The sequence below is a fragment of the Ovis aries genome, chromosome 17 (assembly GCF_016772045.2).
Source record: "Ovis aries strain OAR_USU_Benz2616 breed Rambouillet chromosome 17, ARS-UI_Ramb_v3.0, whole genome shotgun sequence".
NCBI classification, from domain to species: domain Eukaryota; kingdom Metazoa; phylum Chordata; class Mammalia; order Artiodactyla; family Bovidae; genus Ovis; species Ovis aries.
The window spans coordinates 60,728,980-60,748,562 of record NC_056070.1 but is presented as its reverse complement, the minus strand read 5'-3'; the positions used below and the strand labels follow the sequence as shown (position 1 = coordinate 60,748,562).

The 19,583-nt window shown below is 51.5% G+C and overlaps 1 protein-coding gene across 1 annotated transcript in view; it reads right to left on the bottom strand.

Annotated features, from left to right (window-relative positions):
- The window catches only part of RBM19 (RNA binding motif protein 19), a 121,355-nt gene that overhangs the window by 68,450 nt on the left and 33,322 nt on the right, over positions 1 to 19,583 (bottom strand). The window contains exons 20-21 of the mRNA XM_027956555.2: positions 18,330 to 18,385; positions 14,905 to 15,021 (exon numbers count right to left, since the gene is read on the bottom strand). Of these exons, the coding sequence (XP_027812356.1) occupies positions 14,905 to 15,021; positions 18,330 to 18,385 (173 nt within the window). The remainder of the gene's footprint in view (positions 1 to 14,904; positions 15,022 to 18,329; positions 18,386 to 19,583) is intronic.

Here is a 19,583-nt window from a genome sequence, read left to right as displayed (position 1 = left end):
GACCTGGATGCTGGGAAAGATTGAAGGCAGGAGGAGAAGGGGACGACAGAGGATAAGATGGTTGGATGGCATCACTGACTCAATGGACATGGTTTGGGTAGACTCTTGGAGTTGGTGATGGACAGGGAGGCCTGGCATGTTGCAGTTCATGGGGTCGCAAAGAGTCAGACACAAATGAGTAACTGAACTGAACCAAATGGAGGACGTTATAACAGCTTAACAGTCTAAACCATTAATGTGCCTTTTGCTTAGTCATTCAGTCATGTCTGACTCTTTCTGACCCCACGGACTGTAGCCTGCCAAGCTCCTCTGTCCATGGGGATTCTCCAGGCAAGAATACTGGAGTGAGTTGCGATTTCCTCCTCCAGGGGATCTTCCCAACCCAGGGATCGAACCCAGGTCTCTCACATTGCAGGTGGATTCTTAACTGTCTAGCCGCCAGGGAAGCCCATAAACCATTAACAGGTGTAAACAATGGAAGCTGCAGTTGGCACCATGAAGGATGATGTAGCTGTGTTTTTCTTGAAAGGCCCAGTGCACCTCTGAGGTCACTGAGGCACCCTGAAGAGCCTCGGGGCACGGTTTGGGAAGCACGCCACTTTCACTTTCACCCCCTCACTGAATCCTTGCAATACCCTGACAGGTGTGTACTCTGGTCTCCATTCTACAGATGCAGACACTGAGAGGTGGGTATTTAAATGACTTGTTCAAGCCTGACAGCTGCTGATGAAGGGGCCAACAGTGAAACTGCAATCTGATGGACTCCCAGGGTTGCCACATACAGTGGTACAGGTTGAATACTGCACAATTCTGGAAGTGCCATGGGCTACAGCGTGTGGTACTCTGAATTATGAAGCTAACGGGTGGTGATGGATTTAGCACAAGGTTCCAGCTGACAGCCCCTGTGTTGAGCAGCCTCTTGCTTTAATTTTAACATCTACAATTGTCTTGGCCCCCATCTTTTCCCAACAAATTCGGAGTGGGGAGGGCAAGCTACAGAGCTCCAAAAGCTTCCCTGAACTCTGTATGACCAAGTAAGTGACTCCTTTTGCACGAATTGCATAAAAAAACAGTAGCATTTCAACTGTAAGCAGGCTCGGTAGAGAAAAAGACCTACAGGTCTAAGTGGACCCCACAAGTGCCTTGGACCTGAAATTTGTACTATGGTAAGAGCCTACTTAATAGAACTAAGTTTCTCATTGTGAGGTCTGCTGCCTCTCAGTTTGACTTGGGGACATGTACGAGGGTAGGGGCAGGGATATGGACAAGATTAGCTACTTTGTAGGATAATTAACAAATCTTCTGTTTGTATTCAGAAAATGTAATTCGTTTTAAATTAATTTTTATTGGGGTATAGTTGCTTTATAACGTTGTGTTCATTTCCGCTGTACAGCAAAGTGAACCAGCTATATGTTGACATATATCCCCTCTTTTTTGGATTCCCTTCCCGTTTAGGTCGCCATCCAGTGTTGAGCAGAGTTCCCGGTGCTGCACAGCAGGTTCTCAATGGTTCTCTATTTCACACGTATGCATATATGTCAACCCCAATCTCCCAACCCATCCCACTCTGCAGTTTTTAATATGTGCATACACATGTGAATTGTAACAGTGCTAGGGAGAGTCCTGGTACTACAGTACTAACCTCAAAAGACCTGTACCGGGGTGGACAGTACTTGGGGTAAGAACAGATGCTGTTTCGTGCTGAACTTATCTTTACATGCACCAACTTGCAACAAGAAAACGATTAGCCGGAAGGAACAATGAAACACTTCTCTGTCCTCAAGTCAACAAGAAACTGGTTGTCCTATTCACTGATGTTTTCAGTGATACTAGAATCCGAACTTTTAAGTGATGGAGATGGCTTTACAGAATCACTGAGCGACGCTGCCTGAAAAGGGACATCTGAGATTCTGGTAAGAGAGGTCTGATTATGCTGCACTGGCAAATAAATCCTTCCCCTCCTGCCCATACTTATGCAAACAAGCATCCTCCACATTAGTATGACTGACAGAAAAGTAGGGAAACCAACTACAGATCTGGACCTGCGGCAACATCTTCCTAATATTAAAACCCACATTCTAAATTTGGTTTCCACAAAACAACATCATCCATCACACTAAAAAAAAATGTTGTTACTTTGAATGTTATTGATTTTGAATTTTGTTTGTATTTAATGTGAAAATGTGTTTGATTATACGGTCCTAAGAGAACCATAAGTGTTAAGTTGTTGGTTGATGCTGGGGTTTACATTTGTACACAGTTGAGTAACATCATAATAAAAATATGTGCATCACTGCTGTGCGGGGAAGGGCCATGAGATTTTTCTTTTAAAAGGAGAGCTGTTATATATATTTCTCAAGTTTGAGAAACAAGGCCATAGCCCATGATTTTACAAAATGCTCCTTTAGAATGTAAAACCTTTCTGGAGACCTTCGTGCTGTTAAGCTCCCTCACTTCTGAGTATCCTTGGGGAGGAGCAGAAAGATAAGGTAAGTCTTCTAAGAGCGTGCAGGAGGGCTGGGAATAAGCAGTGCCCTCCCAGTGTACTATGGGAGTTCTGGGTACCAGATACAGCATTCTCTGGGCTGGAGAAGGGCCAAGCGCTTCACCAATAGCATTGACCTTGTCCTTATGGCAAACTGGAAACAGCTGTTAATCCTGCCATTCTACAGAGATGAACGGACTTCCCTGGTGGCTCAGCAGGAAGGAATCCGCCTGCAATGCGGAAGACAATGCAAGAGATTTGGGTTCGATCCCTGGGTCAGGAAGATCCCCTGGAGGAGGGCATGGCAACCCACTCCAGTATTCTTGCCTGGAGGATCCTATGGACAGAGAAGCCTGGTGGGCTACAGCCAGTTGGACACAACTGAAGTGACTTAGCACGCACCCATGCACAGAGATGAACACTGAGCCCTAGAGAAGCTGAGTCACCAGACCAACCATGTGTATGACCTGCCCTCTGCCATGAGGATTCTAATGGAGTGAACCCTGGATCCACTTCTCCCTAAACCAAGATAGTCCCTTCCCTTTCGGGAGTTCACGTTGGTTTCTGTAACCTAGCATCTGGCACAGTCCCTGCCTCATGCGAGATGCTTTGTAAATATTTGCTAAACCCATGAGTTATTTCTTAACTAAAAAGCAGGGTGGCAGGACTCCCTTTCCGTGGAAAGCTCCGAGACAGGAAAGGATTCAGAAGCTGCTCTTATTCTGAGGCATCCCAAGATTTCCTGGGGCTCCCTCCCCACTGCCGTTCAGCGTCAGGGTGCAGGAGACACGGAGCACAATTACCCGAGGCAACAATGAGCCAACTGCCGCCCTCCTGCAAACCCAGACAAAGCACCGAGACCTTGTAACTGAAAAGGCACTGAACGTGGGGCGGAGAGGTGGGGGCCGGCTGCGGCGGGCGGGAGCAGTGCACAGAGCCTCCTTCCCGCGCCCCCACCTGGGAACTGCATGGCTCTCCCCAGAGAGCGCCATTCCACTGTCTGGGCTTCGTCACCCTACTCTGGAATGAGTCTGGGCATGGAGAGACAGGAAATATCAGCTGCGCTGGAAGACCAGATCCACAGAATCGCAAAGGAAGGTAGAGAACAACCACAGGAAGAAACAGCCTCTCAACTTCTCAGCTCATTCTTATTTTTTTAGAGAGGAGAGAGAAGCAGGCTTTCACACAGGCCAGGGTTTGGAACTGCACTACCACTCAGTCCAGCAGATGGAAATGTAAGAGCTCCAGCGACAGGTGATAAACACCATATTCTTTGGTGGATACCTGCAGCTGCTTGCCTATCACAGATGCCGCGCCCGTGGCAGACATCGCTAGTCAATTACAGTGCCGTTTCCTGCAGAACCCAGGCAGCCTCACAATCCTCTGAGACCGAACTCCAGCAGCCGCGACCAACGGGTTTGCGCTGGCTCGTGAGAGGAGGAAGCCCTCTGCTCCGCTGGTCTCGCCCAACCCCATCACTGAGTCACTCAATAAACAGACTCTCCGAGAAGTCACCAAGTGCCCAAGGTTACGGAGCGGGTGCTGGCGGAGCTGAGCCAGAATTCTCCCGACTCCCTGGCCGGGCGTTCTCACTCGGAAAATCACACTGGCTCCCTTCCAAGTTCACGGCTGGCTTCTGATGACTGGGGAGCAAGGATGGTGTGGAAAAGGAGAACTCAGGTGACCCAAGTACCCCTTGTGGGCAAGTGCCGCAGTCACTTTTATAGCCTCTGACCGCCCCTGAGTAGACGTATTATTGGTAAATAAGGAACAGGGTCACTAAAAAAACAAACAGAAGCAGAGTCTGGCGTGGATTTTCTGCAAAGCAGGCCTCTGAAGTGAAGAGAGTATCGCCCAGCTCACGTCAACCAGATCCCTCGGGGCTCCCTGCCTAGCCTGCAGGACTGACGACCTGGAGATGGATCTGCAGATGGACAAGAGCCTAAGGAACCTACCTGCTGGTTCCCTAGCTCTCCAAAAAGGGTGCAAAAACACGTAACCTGGTCACTCACACTGCAAACAACTGAAGCTTACTATTTTTCTGTAGCTGAGTTTATGCTAAACCTGGTGGGTCAGATGGTATAGAACCTACCTACAATACATGAGACCTGGGTTCGATTCCTGGGCTGGGAAGATACCCTGGAAAAGAGCATGGCCACCCACTCTTGTTTTCTTGCCTGGAGAATCTCATGGACAGAGGAGCCCGGCGGCCTACAGTCCATAGGGTAGCAGAGAGTCGGACATGACTGAAGCAACTTAGCACATCACAAAGGACTTCCCTGGTGGTCCAGGGCCTAATACTCCACGCTCCCAAACACCAGTTTTGCATGTATCCATGTGTGTGAATATTCCGTTCTGTGCAATTTTATCGCATGTAGACTCGTCTGCCCACACAAGACACAGAGCCGGCCCATCATAGGATCCTTCCCTTCTTGCCTACCCAATCCCAGGCCACCGGCCATCTGCTCTCCACCTCTGTCATGCAGTCATTTGAAGAACGTTACAGCAATGGGATCAGGCGGTGTGTCCTCTGGGGATAAGCTCTTCCACTCAGGGTAGTTCTCTAGAGATTCATCTGGATTGCTGCCTGTGTCGATAGTCTATGTATTCGTTTTTGGCTGCTCTGGGTCTTCAGGGCCGCGTGGGCTTTTCTCGAGCTGTGGTGTGTGGACTTCTCATTGCAGTGGCTTCTGCTGCAGAACACGAGCTTGAAGGCACGCAGGCTTCAGAGGTGTGGCTCCTGGGCTCCGGCAGCTGTGGCGCAAGGGCTTAGCTGCTCCATGGCACGTGCAGTCTTCCCGGACTAGGGATCAAACCCGTGTCTCCTGTATTAGCAGGCAGATTCTTTACCACTGAGTTATCAGGGAAGCCCGATCTGTTCTTTAAAAAAGAAAATCACTAACTAATTAATTTGGGGGTGGTGGCGGCACTGGGTCCCCGTTGCTGTGCACAGGCTTCCTCTACTGTGAGGACTGGAGGCCACTCTCTAGTCACGCTGCGCCGGCTTCTCACTGTGGTGGCTTCTCCTGGTGCGGAGCACGGGCTCTAGAGCTCGGGCGCGGTTGCCCAGAGGCAGGTGGAATCCTCCCGGACCAAAGGTTGAACTCGTGTCCCTTGCCTTGGCAGGCAGATTCTTAACCACTGGGACACCAGGGCGTCTTGGTTTGTTCCTTTTTACTGCTGAATCATATTCCATCGTCCAAATGCATCGCAGTTTAACCATGTGCCCACTGAAGGACAGTATGCATGAAACAGGTATGAACTTGTGTGTGCCTCTTCCTCCCTTCCTTCCAACAGCTTATCGAGATGCAATTCACATACCATACAATTCGCCCAAAGTGTACAATTCCACAGCTTTTAGTGTGTTCAGAGTTGTGCAACCATCACCGCAGCCATTTTAGAAAATTTAATCAGCTTTCATATCCCTTTGCCGTCACCCGCAATCTCTGCCCATCCCCAAACCACCATTAATTTACTTCCTTTCTCGGTGTGCCTCTTCTGGACGTTGATTATAAATGAAATCGTGTGATACGGGGTCTTTCGTGTCTGGCTTCTTTCGCTTAACATGTTGGTTTTGATTTCACCCATGGTGTCACAGCCAACAGCACTGCATTCCTATTTATGGCAGAGTAACATTTCAGTGTGGAGACAGACTACATTTGGTTTATCCACTCATCAGTGGTTAGACATGTGTAAACTTTTTTTCTTTTTTGGCGGGGCTGCGTGGCTTGCGGGATTTTAGTTCCCTGATCGGGGATTGAACCTGGGCCCTTGGCAGTGAAAGTGTGAATTTGCAAGCACTGGACCACCACGGGAGTCTTGCGTGTAGGTTTCTGTATGAACACACATTTCCATTTCTCTGGTACAGATGCTCAAGAGTGCAGTTGCCGAGTCACGTGATAAGCGTCTGTCTCATTCGTCTAAAACTGTCCACACACTTTTCCAGGAGAGCGGGACCATTTTACATCCCCCTGGCAACGTGTTTGATTCAGTTTCTCTGCATCCTCGCTGGCCTTTTGTGTTACTCTTATTTTGTTCTTTTAGCCGTGCTGACAGGTGTGTGTATTTGCTTGGTTTTCCCGAGCAGAAATAAGATGCCCAGTAACATCTGCTGAGAGTCTTGCCCTGTGGTCTCCTCCAATCAGTTATAGCCTGGTTAGTTCATGCCTCTCCCCTCTGTTCCAGGGGCCCCTTGCATTAAAAGCTGGAGCTGAGATGTGGTCACCCCACAGGCTGGGCTGGGTGGGACCTCTGGGATTGGACCATGTAAGGGTGTTGAGCTGTGTTCTACAGCTGGCTTGTGGAGTCCACTCAAAACCCTGGGTCTCTTTCAAGATAAAAAGGGGTCAGGCAAGGACTCCTGCATTCTGCCTTTGGGACAGTCCCTCAGTGGGAGGACAGATCCCTCTGTATTTGTTGTTGTTGTTGTTACTGCCTCGTAACTGTAATCACCTTCCCAGGTTGGGCCCATCATGTCCTTAGAATGCAGTGAGCCCAGGGACAGAAGCAGGCCCTTTGAATGAAATGGGCACAGTATCCAGCTTGCAGTGAGCACATGTTAAGTATTTGTAGACTGGCCTTGACAAGCATCACGGACACGGAAAATCACTGGCATAAGGACCTAATAGATATAAGCTACATGGATACATGGGGGCTTTCCTGGTGGCTCAGTAGTAATGAACCCACCTGCCAATGCAGGCCATGAGGATTTAATCTCTGGGTCGGGAAGATCCCCTCGAGAAGGAAATGGTAACCCATTCCAGTATTCCTCCCTGGGAAATCCCATGGACAGAGGAGCCTGGCAGGCTGTAGTCCATGGGGTCGCAAAGAGTCGGACGTGACTGAGCGAATGAGATGAGCACATGAGACAAGGAGCATCTCTGTCCCCTGACTCTGCAAAGGGAAAGGCGGCAGTGAAAGAGAGTGACTGGGAGCACGGATCCGACTCTGCCACTTGCTTGGGGTTTTATGGCTGCACAGCCATCTGCCTCATCAGCGGCCGTTCCCCAGGCTTGTGGGGGGAGGAACAGATGAAATCGTGAGCACAAAGGCACTTCAGGCCCCGGCAGGGCCTGCTGGTAAAGGCTGTGCGAACACCCAACTGTTGTCAACAGCCCTCCCTCTCATGGCAGAGAGCAGGCCAGTGAGGGATACTGACACAGCGATGCTGCTGCTACAGCTGATACCACGCAGCTAAGGGGCGGCCCCAAACCCTCAAACACATGCACACGCGTGGACAGGCCAACTGAGCAGTGCCCTCTGGCCCGTCACGTGTGCTGTATCATGGGCGAGGAAGTGGCGGGTGTGCGGAGGGGGCTCGTCCTTCCTTGGACCACCCTGCCCCCAGACCATCCAGTTTGCTGCTCAGGACCGAAATGCAGGGGTCATCCTTGACTCCCGTTTGCATCGTAGTCCTCATTAAAGCCATCAGCACGACTCTGAAAGCGCACCCCCATACACATCTGGCACCCCACTTCCACGGCTGACACCTGGTCCCAGCCACTGTCACCTCTAGGCAAGCCGACTACAGAAACCGCTCGAGTCTCCTCACAAGATTGTTCACAGATGTAAGTCAGATCCCACCACTCCCTCTGTTCAGAACCTCCAGCTGCTGAGGAATAAAACACACAGACCCAAGGAGCACGGGGGCCGAGAACGGCCGAGGCCGTCACAAGGAACAAAGACACCGCGGAGCAAGCTATTACAAAGTCACAGTAATTAAGACTGGGGGTATTGGCACAAGGGGAGACAAATAGACCTGCGGAACAGATTAGAGAGTCCAGAAACAGCCCCTCACATACGCGGTCACCTGATTTATGACAAAATCAATACTGCAGAGCAGAGGGGAAAGAATGGCCTTTGCAATAAATGATGCTGGGCCGACTGAATATCCATGTGGGGGAAAAAAAATGTCCCTTGATCTCTACCTCACACCATACACAAAAATCAATTCCAGATGGATTGCATAACTACGAAGGGTCAAAGATTTCAGAGGAAAACATAGGAGGCCGTCTTCGTGAGCTTGGAGGAGGCACCAATTTCTTAAACAGGACCCAGAAAGTTCTAACCAAGAAGGGGAAGAAATGACAAATCGACAATGTTTGAAATTAAGAAACTCAGTTCATCCAGGGATGCCGCTAAGCTACCCACAGAATGGGAGAGGAAGGGCATGCAATCCTATGTCCACCAAAGGACTGGAATCCAGAATATGCATAATTATGTAAAAAGTAACTAAGAAAGTAATTTAAAAAATCAGACAACCCAATTTAAAAAAAACGGGCAAAAGATTTGAATAGACATTCCACAAGGGTATATTCAAGCTGGAGTTCCAATGCTTTGGCCACCTGAAGTGAAGAGCCAACTCACAGGAAAAGACTGATGCTGGGAAAGATTCAAGGCAGGAGAAGAGGGAGGCAGAGGATGAGATGGTTGGATGGTGTCACCAAGTCAACGGACATGAGTGTGAGCAAACTTTGGGACATGGTGAAGGACAGGGACGCCTGGTGCACTGCAGTCCATGGGGTCATAGAATCAGACGTGACTCAGCAACTGAACAACAATGTAATCAAATCACCATGAAAGTATGAAAAGGGATTTGATTTCCTTAGCCATCAGGGAAGCACAAATTAAAATCACGTGATGATGCTACTATATACGCACCGGATATGCCTAAAAGGAGAAAGACAGACACTATCAAGTGTTGGCGAGGTCAGTGGGCAGCTGGAAGTGGAACCTGATAGAACTGATTTGGAAACCATCTGAGTAATGTTTACTGAAGCTGACATATGCTCACCCATGACCCAGCAACTCCACTCCGATGGGTACACCCTACAGAAAAACACGCACATGGCTACTGACATACACAAGAATGTTCCCAGGAGCATTTGTTATTCAAATAAGACAAAACACCGCAGACCACACAGTCATTGAGTCCAATTGTCCCACTCTTGTGGGGACGCTGCTAGTTCGGGAGGCCGTGTACATATAGGTGGGGCCAGGGGTACATGGGAACGGTCTAAACCTGCCTCTCAATTTGGCTGTAAACCAAAAACTGCTCATAAAAAAACGGTCCTATAACAAAGCAAGCACACAAACAAAAAAGCTCAGCCAAGTGGAGAAGCAGAGATACCCTGATGAAAAAAACGGCGTGAGTGCGGTTTGCAGAAATGGACACTGCAATTCATTGAGCTGAGACCTCACATCCTGTCTTCAGAGGGGCCAGCAGGGCTCTAGCATTACCTGTCACGTTTGTCTTTTTTACAAGAGGGGGAAGAAAAAACTACTTTCCGTGTATTAGTAAAACTAGAAGACAGAAACAAAGCCCCTTAGGGCATGCCCCGTCTCCCCGCAGGCCCCACGATCTCCTTAGTCCAGGGCTCAGCAAACTTTCCCCGTGAAGGGCTGGATGGTCAGTATTCCATAACCTTGTGGACCTTGCCTCGGTCACCTGATGCTGCTGCAGGTGAGAGCAGCTGTGGCTGAAACAATGAACGGGCACGGCCAGGTCTCATCAGTGGATGCAGAGCCTTCTTCTCAGGGTTGCTCTGCAGGGAGGAGATGACAGGGGTGGGTGGAGGGGGAACCTGGGGACAGCTGTGCCCTCCTCACCCCACTCCCTTTGGAACCTGGCTGAGGGTTTTCTCCCCACCCTGCCTTCAGGACTGGTCCAGGCTGGCTCTCTTGAACCACCTGAGCTGTTTTTTGCAGGGCTTCTTTCTGGTGAAGGGGAAGTGGCCCCAGGCATCTTCCCAGGAGTCTGTGGAGAGCAGATGACAGGGCTCAAAGCTTCTGGAAAAGTACTGCGGACCACCAGGAGTTAAACCGGCAGTGACCCCGCCCTTGGGCAAGGGGAGACAGGGGTTGGGGGAGCGCCAGAGAGGAACTCGGCGGGTCAGCTGTGTTGGGCCTTCCCTCCACGGTCCCGGTTGTGGTCACCGCGTCACTGCAAGAGGAAATGAGGAGGAGAGGGGGCCGGGGATGGATGGACGCCGTCCACAAAGCCGGCGATGCAAGCCAAGTAATTAGGGCCTCTAGACACCTGTTGTGAGCTCACCCATTCACACCCCTGGCAGGTGGTTCGCACCTCTGAGGAAGGGAAAAAACCGCTCAGATGAAAAAGCGTCCATCTGCAGCCTGGGGCCGAAGGCCCAGCCTGCCCGAGGAGGTGGCTGCATCTCTGCCACCTGACATCCTGACCTCAGGGGAGGTGAGGGAGGGGGCGTCTAGAGTGAGAGCCACCCAGCTGTGCCACTGCAGAGCTGTGTGACCCTGGGCAAACTCCTTAACCTCTCTGTGTCTCATGCCCTGTCTTTATCAGATTCCACAGAGCAAGGCTTTGCAGTTAAATCCAGGTGCTCAGCACACATTTACTGGGAACCATCTACAGACCAGGAGCCTGTGGCCTCCACAGTGAACCAAAGACCAACCCCAGAGCCAACACAGAGAGCAGCGGGGACGCCCGCTTGACAGGAGACAGGGGTTCGATCCCTGGTCTGGGAGCAACTCTCATGCCACAGAGCAACGAAGCCCATGGGCCACAACTATCAGCCCGGTGAGCTAGAGCCCAGAAACCACAACTACTAAGCCCACGTGGCCTAGAGCTCACGCTCCACAGGAGAAGCCACCACAGCGAGAAGCCCACGCACTGCGACTCGAGAAGAGCCCTTGGCTCTCCACAATTACAGAAAAGCCAGTCAAAAATAAAATAAATAAAAAATTTTAAAAAATGGACATACTGCAGAAAACTTCCAAGGATTTGGCACTGCTGTCAAAGACACAGGCTCTGTCTTGAGTCAGCCCTGCCTTGGGTTCCCAGCCTGAAGCCACCAGCTTTGTGCTGTTTAATAACCACAGCGAACACTGATTAACTACCCGCTCCATACCCGGCGCTGTATTAAGTGTCCCACATGCATAATCTCACTTAATCCTTTTAACAGCCCTCAAGGCAGCCACGTGGTGAGGGAGCCGGGTGCCAGCCCGAGCCTTTGACGACCCAGTGGTAGGACTCTGGGCTCCGGAGCTGGTTTCTTTACTGGAGACGATGACGACAAGCATTCTGCAGGGCTGTAAAGAGCCAAAGCACTTCAGCCCACAGTGCCTGGCGCAGAGGTTGGGCTCCAAAAGTCTGCTTCGTGATAGGGATAAACACTAGTGATTATTACTGTGGCATCGTTATCAAAATTCACAGCACACGTTACCAGCAGCATGAGGACTGCTATTTCATGCCGAGGGAAACTGAGGTCCAGAAAGGGGGCAACAGAGAGGGACCTGGGAAGTGCTACTCCATTTACTTTTTAATTTTTTTTTTTTTTGATGTGAATCATTTAAAAAATCTCTATTGAACTTGTTACAATATTGCTTCTGTTGTTTATCTTCTGGTTTTTAGGCCTTGAGGCATGTGGCATCTCAGCTTCCTGACTGAACCACACCCCTCTGCACTAGAAGGGAAGTCTTAACCAGTGAATCACCAGGGAGGTCCCACCTCCCTGACTTTTCTAAAGGGCGAGCCTTGAATTGGCCCAGAGGACAATCCTGCGGAGGCGTGGATCTGCAGGGTCTTTGGGCACCCGTCAGGCTAGGTTTCAGAGGCTGGGGTCTGGTGCAGCGAAGCCCAGATGGAAGGCTGGTGGCCTCCAGAAAATGCCCAGGCCAACACTGCCTCCGCCGAGAAGCTGCTGCCCCCAGCTCACGGGCAGGGTCCCCCCGGGCACTGGGGAAGGCAGGGGAGCTGCTGCCTCTCAACAGGTGGTCTCAAGAACCAGACTACACTCCCCCACGGCCCTGCACTCCAGCTTGCACCTCTTGAGTGTGTCACTGTCCGTCCCTGTCACTTTCTTTCCTGGTCCTTCGTGAACAGGAGCCCGTCTCTCCTGACACAGCTCTGCACCCAGCACCTAGCGCAGTGCCTGGCACAAACGACACACCCTCACAGGATGGCAGTTCTACTAAAATGATCTGGGGGATGGTAACTTCCTCAAGACCCAAGAGAAGGATTAAGGAGGTGCGGTTCATGGTTCAAGGCCCAGAGAGGTGCGGGTCCAAGCCAGGGCTCTGGGTCAGACCAAGGACACCCCACTTTCAGCTCAGCCGTGTGGTCCTGGGCTGGAAACCTCATCTCTCTAGGTCTCCAGCGTCCCTCTGGGTACAGAAGGGATAACAGCACCCCTCCTTTGCAGCACTGCTCTGCTGCTTAAAAAAAAAGATAACAGCACAGGAAAGCACGGTGCGGAGCCCAACACGCGGTGAGCGGTGATCACGCCTGGTAGGATAAGCCCACAAAACTTGCCCGTCAAAATGGACTGGACGGGTTCCCTTGAACCTTGACATCTCCCCCTGCCTCTGACCCTTGCGGGCTGCTGGCTTTGTCTGAAACTGGGTCTGGTTTCCTGGCCCAGCTTGTCTCTCTGAGAAGACTCACAGCGACCCCTGCTGCCCACGCTTGGAATGGTCTCAAACTCCCGGCTGGGACACACAACAAAGCCAGGCTCCAAGAAGGCTCTGGGTTTTCAGGGGCTGATGAAAACTACTGCCGGGAATGGCAGGAAGAAGAGATGCCACGTGTAATGATGTTCGGGGAGGGACACTAATTCCCTGTCTTCTCAAAACAAACATAAAACGCGAGACCAGACAGCACTTTTCATTCTCCATCTCGGTCTTTTGTTTCCCTGGATCAGTGTCATCCTCAGACTGCAGAACCAAGCGAAACTGTCATTTCGGCGATATGCGATTCTTGATCCACATGTACAATCCTGGTTTGATCTGGCAGTTCTTTAAATTGGACTCCTCAAAAAGCAGGAGCTCATTGAAACCAGCAGCCGTGAGAGGCTCAGGGTACGTACCTTCTTGGGATGGCAAGCTCACTCTTCTTGACTCGTCTCCCCAGATACCGGGAGATGGAAAACAGTCCCCCCTATTGTGACTCCACCTTACCAGAAACTATAACTAAGACCCTACTACTCAGAAACCGACAGGGCCAGCATCTTTGCGTCGGCACCATGCTGACCACGTCTGTTAACGAACGGCACGCCAGTGTGTGATTTAGATCGTGGGAAGGAAGACAGGAGTTTTTAAAGGAAATCCCTCAAGTGGCTTCCCATTCTTTAAACCACTGAGTAAAAGCAAAGAGGGTAGATTTCACACAATGATGATACATCCTTCCTAGTCTCCAAAATCTAGGACTTCTATCTTCCATCCACAGCTTACCTGGCAAGAAGCTAATAGGTAACCCCAACGGGGACTTAGCTCTCCCGATCCTTGTGCCAGAACTGGACAAATGTGGGATCAACAAACAAGGTCTAACACACAGAGTCCTAAATGCCCCCCCACCCCCACCCCCCATGTGCAGGCCAAGGAGCTACAGGTTCCCAGAACACTCTAAGTTTGCAGCCAGGCTTCCACAGTCTGCTAGGCTGGGGCCAACGTTGTCTGCCCTTAGGTTCTGGGAGCTTAGTGGCTTCTTTGCCGTGCTGCGTGGCACACACCTGGAGAGCATGCTTGCTTTAACTGTTTTCCCCTTAGGCCCTTTCCCGAAAGACACTTCATCCAGGGCTTGGTACTGGGTGGCAGCTAACTTACCTGAACCAACTGGTGCCATGTTCCAGCACAGGGTTGCAAACCTGTGGCCCCGGGCTCTATCTAGCCCATGCATAGACTTTGTCCTACACGCACTGTTTTTAGAAAGTGAATTAGTTGCCAATTTATTCTCCCTAAGGATCCAGATTGCCAGTTTCTCTTTCAAAACCTGAGAGAAGCACCTGAGACCCCTGGATATCCGCTGGCCTCCAGCCCATCAGTCCCCACCTGCCAGCTCTGCCCGGCTGTTTCCTGCCCAGCCTCTGAGAGACCTCTGAGTGTTGATTCCTGTGTTAGCAGCTGCCGATGGACTACATAATGTAGGTATGCGATCTCCCCTCATTTCAAAAGGGGATTTCCACAGACAGCAATGTAGACCAGGGGTCCCCAATCCCGGCAGGATATCGGAATCCCCTGGGGTGCTCTGACCCCAAGACCAGTGTCTGGGCTCCACCCCCAACGAAAGGAATGTAACTTTCTGGGGGCGGAGTCTGAGCTAAGGTGCATTTATCAAAGTCACCAGGTGATTGACATAGACAGAGACGGCAGTGGACTGCCGGCTTAAACCAAAGGGTGACTTGGGTGGCAGGATTTCGGGCCCGTCGAGGGAGGAGCTGGGCTTCAGTCTGCCTGGTTCTTGCCCCTCCTGTAGGTCACCAGTGTGGATAGAGAAAAACTGATCATCCCATTTGCACACCTTTCTGCCCAGTGCTCTGAGACAGCAGTGTTTGAGATTAAGGGAGACACATCATTGGCGGCGAGAACATGACCTTTGTGACGGCCTTCAGCGCACCATCGAGGACCTGAAGGCCCAGCCGGCTCCCACTCAGCACAGCCTTGCCTCTTACCTGAAGAGTTCTCGGATCTCGTGGCTGTCAGCCTGGAAAGGGATGTTCCGCACCAGGATCTTGGAGGTTGTCTGCTTTCTGGGCGCTTGTTTCTTCCGGGCGGCTGTCAGGGCTGGCCTGGAGGGTCGGGGGAAGGCTTCGGGTTATTTGGGACCTCAGCACAGCTGTTGCACTCTGCTGACTCCACCACCATGCCCCGCCACCAGCCCTGATGCTTTCGTCCCCTACTCAGGTGGGGGACTCACGGAGGCAGTGTGGATGCGGCTGAGAGGAAGAAGGGAAGGGGGGCTCCCCTGGGTGGCATGCAGCCTAATTCTCGTCTCCCCGCTGCAGCTATGGGTGCCCAGGTGACACATCCTACCTAGAGGGTGTCTGCTGCCCTTCATCTGGGACCAGCAGACACTTGAGGAAAGAACTCTGATGGGGGCAGCGGGGGGCAGTTTCTCCCCAAACCCAGTCTCCTGTGTATTTTTGCAGGTGCCCAGAGGGAGTCTGGCTGCTCCCCAGGTCTTGTTGGAGACGTTTCATCACTGACCAGAAGCATAGCATACAGGGGCCTGGTGGTAGCGGTGGTGTAGTCCCTAAGTCGTGTCCGACTCTTGAGATCCCATGGACTGTAGCCTGCCAGGTCCTCTGTCTATGGGATTTTCCAGGCAAGGATACTGGAGTGGGTCGCCATTTCCTTCTCCAGGGAATCTTCTGGGCTCAGGAATCAACTCAGGACTCCCGCATTGCAGGTGGATTCTTTACCAAATGAGCTACAAGGGGCCTGAAGCAGCTTCTAACCATGGAGGCCGGCCAGGGCTGCGAGAGGAAACTTGCCACTTGAGGTTCAAGGCCACCTGGAACCTGTCCCCCTGATCTTCCAGGGAGACCTTCCACTCCGTGATAGCAGGGGAGGGCCGCGAGTAGCGGCATGAGTTGACGATCTGAGTGTCAGAGTCTTGTGGCCACTTAGATAGAATTTGTGTGATCCTGAGCAAGTTATCACTTGGCCTCTCCAGGTCTCAGTTTTCTTGGCTGTATCACAGGCCTAATAATGGTCCAACCTTGTCGGATTGTTTGAGGTCTTAATGAGAAAAAGATGTGTTGAAACACTCTGCACTGTGCCTAGCACAGGGCAAGCCCTCCATAAACAGCAGCTGGTACTAAAAGGACTTGTTCTGACTCATCTGAAGTCTGATCCACCGTCACCTCCTCCCCATCACCACTGAAACAGCAACCTACTCCCACCCCCCGCTCTATTTTTCTTCCTGGCACTCGTTACTGTCAAAAAAATTCATGTGGGTTTTTTTGGTTTTTAAACTTCATTTATTTTTGCTTGGCTGAGCCAGGTCTTAGCCGCAGCTCAAGGGATTTTCTATCTTCCTCGCGGCATGCAGGGTTTTGGTTGCAGCACTTGGGATCTTTAGCTGTGGCTCTGACTGGGGATTGACCCCGGGCTCCCTGCATTGGGAGCACGGAGTCTTAGGTCCCTTTACATATTTAGTCGTGTGTCTCTTTGCTGTCTGTCCTCTAGGGCTGTGCTGTCCAAGACAGTAGCCACAGCCGCATGTGGCAAGCAATTAAATCGCAATTAACACGACACAAAATTAAAAAATTCAACTCCTCAGCTGCTGGGTCATCCAACCTCCAAGGTGGCCCCCAACGGCCCCTGCCTCTTGGTATTTATGCCCCTCGGGTGTGCTCCCCTCCTGCTCTCCCCTGAAACCAGGTCATAACAGACAGTTCTTCCCTGTTCCCTCCTGGATCACCTGCTCTGGAGGTAAACCAGCTGCTGTGCCATGAGGACACCTGTGCAGGCCTAGGGAAGAGGCCAATGTAGTGAGGAATTGAGGCCTCCTGGCAACAGCCATGTGAGGGCATCATTTTGGAAGTGAAACCGTCAACCTCAGTTGAGCCCTCGGATGAGACTGCAGCCCTGCTCAGCATCTTGACTGTGACCTCCTAAGAGACCCCAAGGCAGAACTTCCGGCTAAGCTGTTCCTGAATTCCTCACCTTCAGAAACTGTGAGATAATAATAAACATGCATTGTTTTAGTCTGTCAAGTCTGGGGACACTCAGTTATAGTGTGACAGGTAACTAACACAGCGGTGCCTGTCACATCTCAAGTGCTCAAACGCCACGCGCAGTGACAGTGCAGAGAGCGTCAGAGGATGTCCCCACCTCTGCAGAAGGGCCTATCAAACAGTACCACTCCAGAAACCCAAGGGTTCCCCCTCCAGAGCTCCTGAGAAGACTGTCTGGTTCCCAGCAGACTTTCTGTAATTTCTGATTGAATGAAAGAAAGACTAAATAAACACGGCCTAGGAGATGAGAGCCTGCAAATGACTTCAGCCTGACTCCCTGGAGTCAGGGGACTGAGAAGAAAAGACCAGTATCACTAGCTGAGGGATCTCACGTGCAGGGCAAGTGCCAAATGCTTTGTGCACCATCTCCAGTTTTCACATTTTACACGATGGGCAAAGTCACCCCCCCAAGGTCATGGAGCCCCCGGGATTAGAACCCAAAGCTGCGGAGCTTAAAGCTTGGACTCTCACTCTTAAGTCATGGCTCAGGAGCCTCTGTTAGCTTCTGGGGGCTCCCGCACCAAGCCTGCTTCTGGCTGAAGATGCTCAGCATGGCATGGACCAGGATGGGTAGAGACCACCAGATGTGGCCTAGGCAGGCTCCACAGGCAGCATTAGAAAAACAGACAGGGAAGGAAGAGTGATCAGCAGCTTCAGGTGAGCTCACCAATCTGCTCAACAATCACAGTGAGGCGGGGTGGGTGGCTCTGACAAGGACAACGATGATAACTCTGACCCCTTACCTGCCGGCCGCTGTTTAAAGCACTCCTGATGTATGAGCTCAACGAGGATGTGCGAGCAGGTGAAGACGTGAGGACAACACTAACCCCCCCCAGAAGACCTCCACCAGGTCACGAAACTGTGGTCTGCTTCCATCTCTAACACCTACGGAACCTCTTTTTAAATTAAGCAGAGGCTGTCTCTGGGCACTGTTGTCCGGCTCCAAGAAGGAAAGCCCCATAAAGACAGAAAGACTAAGACGTCTAGGTCTTAATGCTGCTTTTGGTTCATCGAAGTGCCAACACTTCGTGACTGACTCTGCCTTGGCTCACTGATACCAGCAAGAACAAGCAGGCTTTGCTTGCTTCTCTGGCCCGTGTTCCTTCTGTTGTAATGAATGTGTATTATGTGTCTACTCTGGGGACTGGCGCCGTCCCAATTCACCAGGGGAAAGGGCATTGAAGCTGGCACGTGGGGCACCCCCTTGATCAGGAAGGGGCCCCAGGGGTGAGAGGGGTTGGGTCAGGGAGGATGTTAAAGGGCCATGAGACACCCTCTGCAGCACCAGCATCAGGGTTAAAGGGACAGATTCAGATCCAAGGGAAGGGGCGGCGGGTGCGGAGGTGGACACTCACTTGGTGGCTCGTTCCGAGATCCTCACTTCCAGCTTGTGGCCGTCCACGACATGACCCTGTGAGAGGACACAACACAGCCTGTCCTTCTGTCTTAGAAACACGCGCCCGTAGTCCTGTCCTTTGCTGGAGCAGGCTTTGGCTGAGCAAGGGGAATCGCAACGCCAGGGGGGATTGACTGTTTCAGGGCAGAGAAGCCTGCTGGGGTCAAGGACTGAGAAGGGTTTCTCCCAGAAGTGCCTCCTGCCGAGTGTGGGCAGCAGCTGCTAGTGATGGGAGACCCAGCCCTCTGAGTCCTTTCAAGCCAAGAACAGCCTTGACCTTTAAGCCATTCAAGGGGCACAGTATTTTCCATTGTTTATAAGCATTTTCAGGCCAAGTAACCCCCTTCGGTCTGGTTTCCAGAGCGAGAGTTTGGTTTGAATTGCAGGCTCTTGGAAAAAAAAAAAAAAGAATTCTAAATCACAGTGGAGATGCCTTTAAAGCGAGGCTCTAACATGGGTCCCTTAGGCAAAACTGGTGTATTAGCAAAATTACCCTTGAAAATCCTTTAAATCTCCCGTAAAATACAGCACACATAGCCTTGTAGAAATGGTTTTGGGTGGCAACATGCCCATATGGAGCACACAGCAAGCCACCGAACGTAACTCTCCCGTGTGCGGGGGAAACCTGAGACTCCTGGATCACGTGGACAAGAAAAGATGGACCACTGGGCGTGCACAGCTGAAATCCACTTAGAGTACACGACATCTAACGACACAGTTGGACTTCCAGTGTCTCTTGAAAAAAACCACAAACAAAACAAAAAACCGGAGAAGATGTGGTATGGCTAGGGCCCACCTGCCTGTGAGGCAGTAACTGGCTGAGGCCAAGACGTGGTCCCTTTGGATGGGGTGGGGTGGGGGGGGGGCACCTCAATTCTGCTCTGGGTGATGCCAGCCCCTGGGCTAGTTTACACGGCCACCCTGGCCCCATGGGCACCTGAGGTGGAGAGCAGAGGAGAGGCCACCCCCGTCCCAACTCCCACCGAAACCCAATTCAGCTCTTTTGGGAGTCACCCTGGGCCAAGGAGCGAGTCGTCAAAATTCTACAAAAATGTCTACAAAAACAATCAAATGGGCTAGGCACCCAGTTCCATTTCCTTTAACCCCTAAGGCCTTTCTCTTGACCAGCAAGCTCTACTGGGACAGAATCAGTTACCTGGAGGGTCTCTATGATGAAGTCCAGCTCCCCAGAGTGGTGGCCCCGTATGGGTGC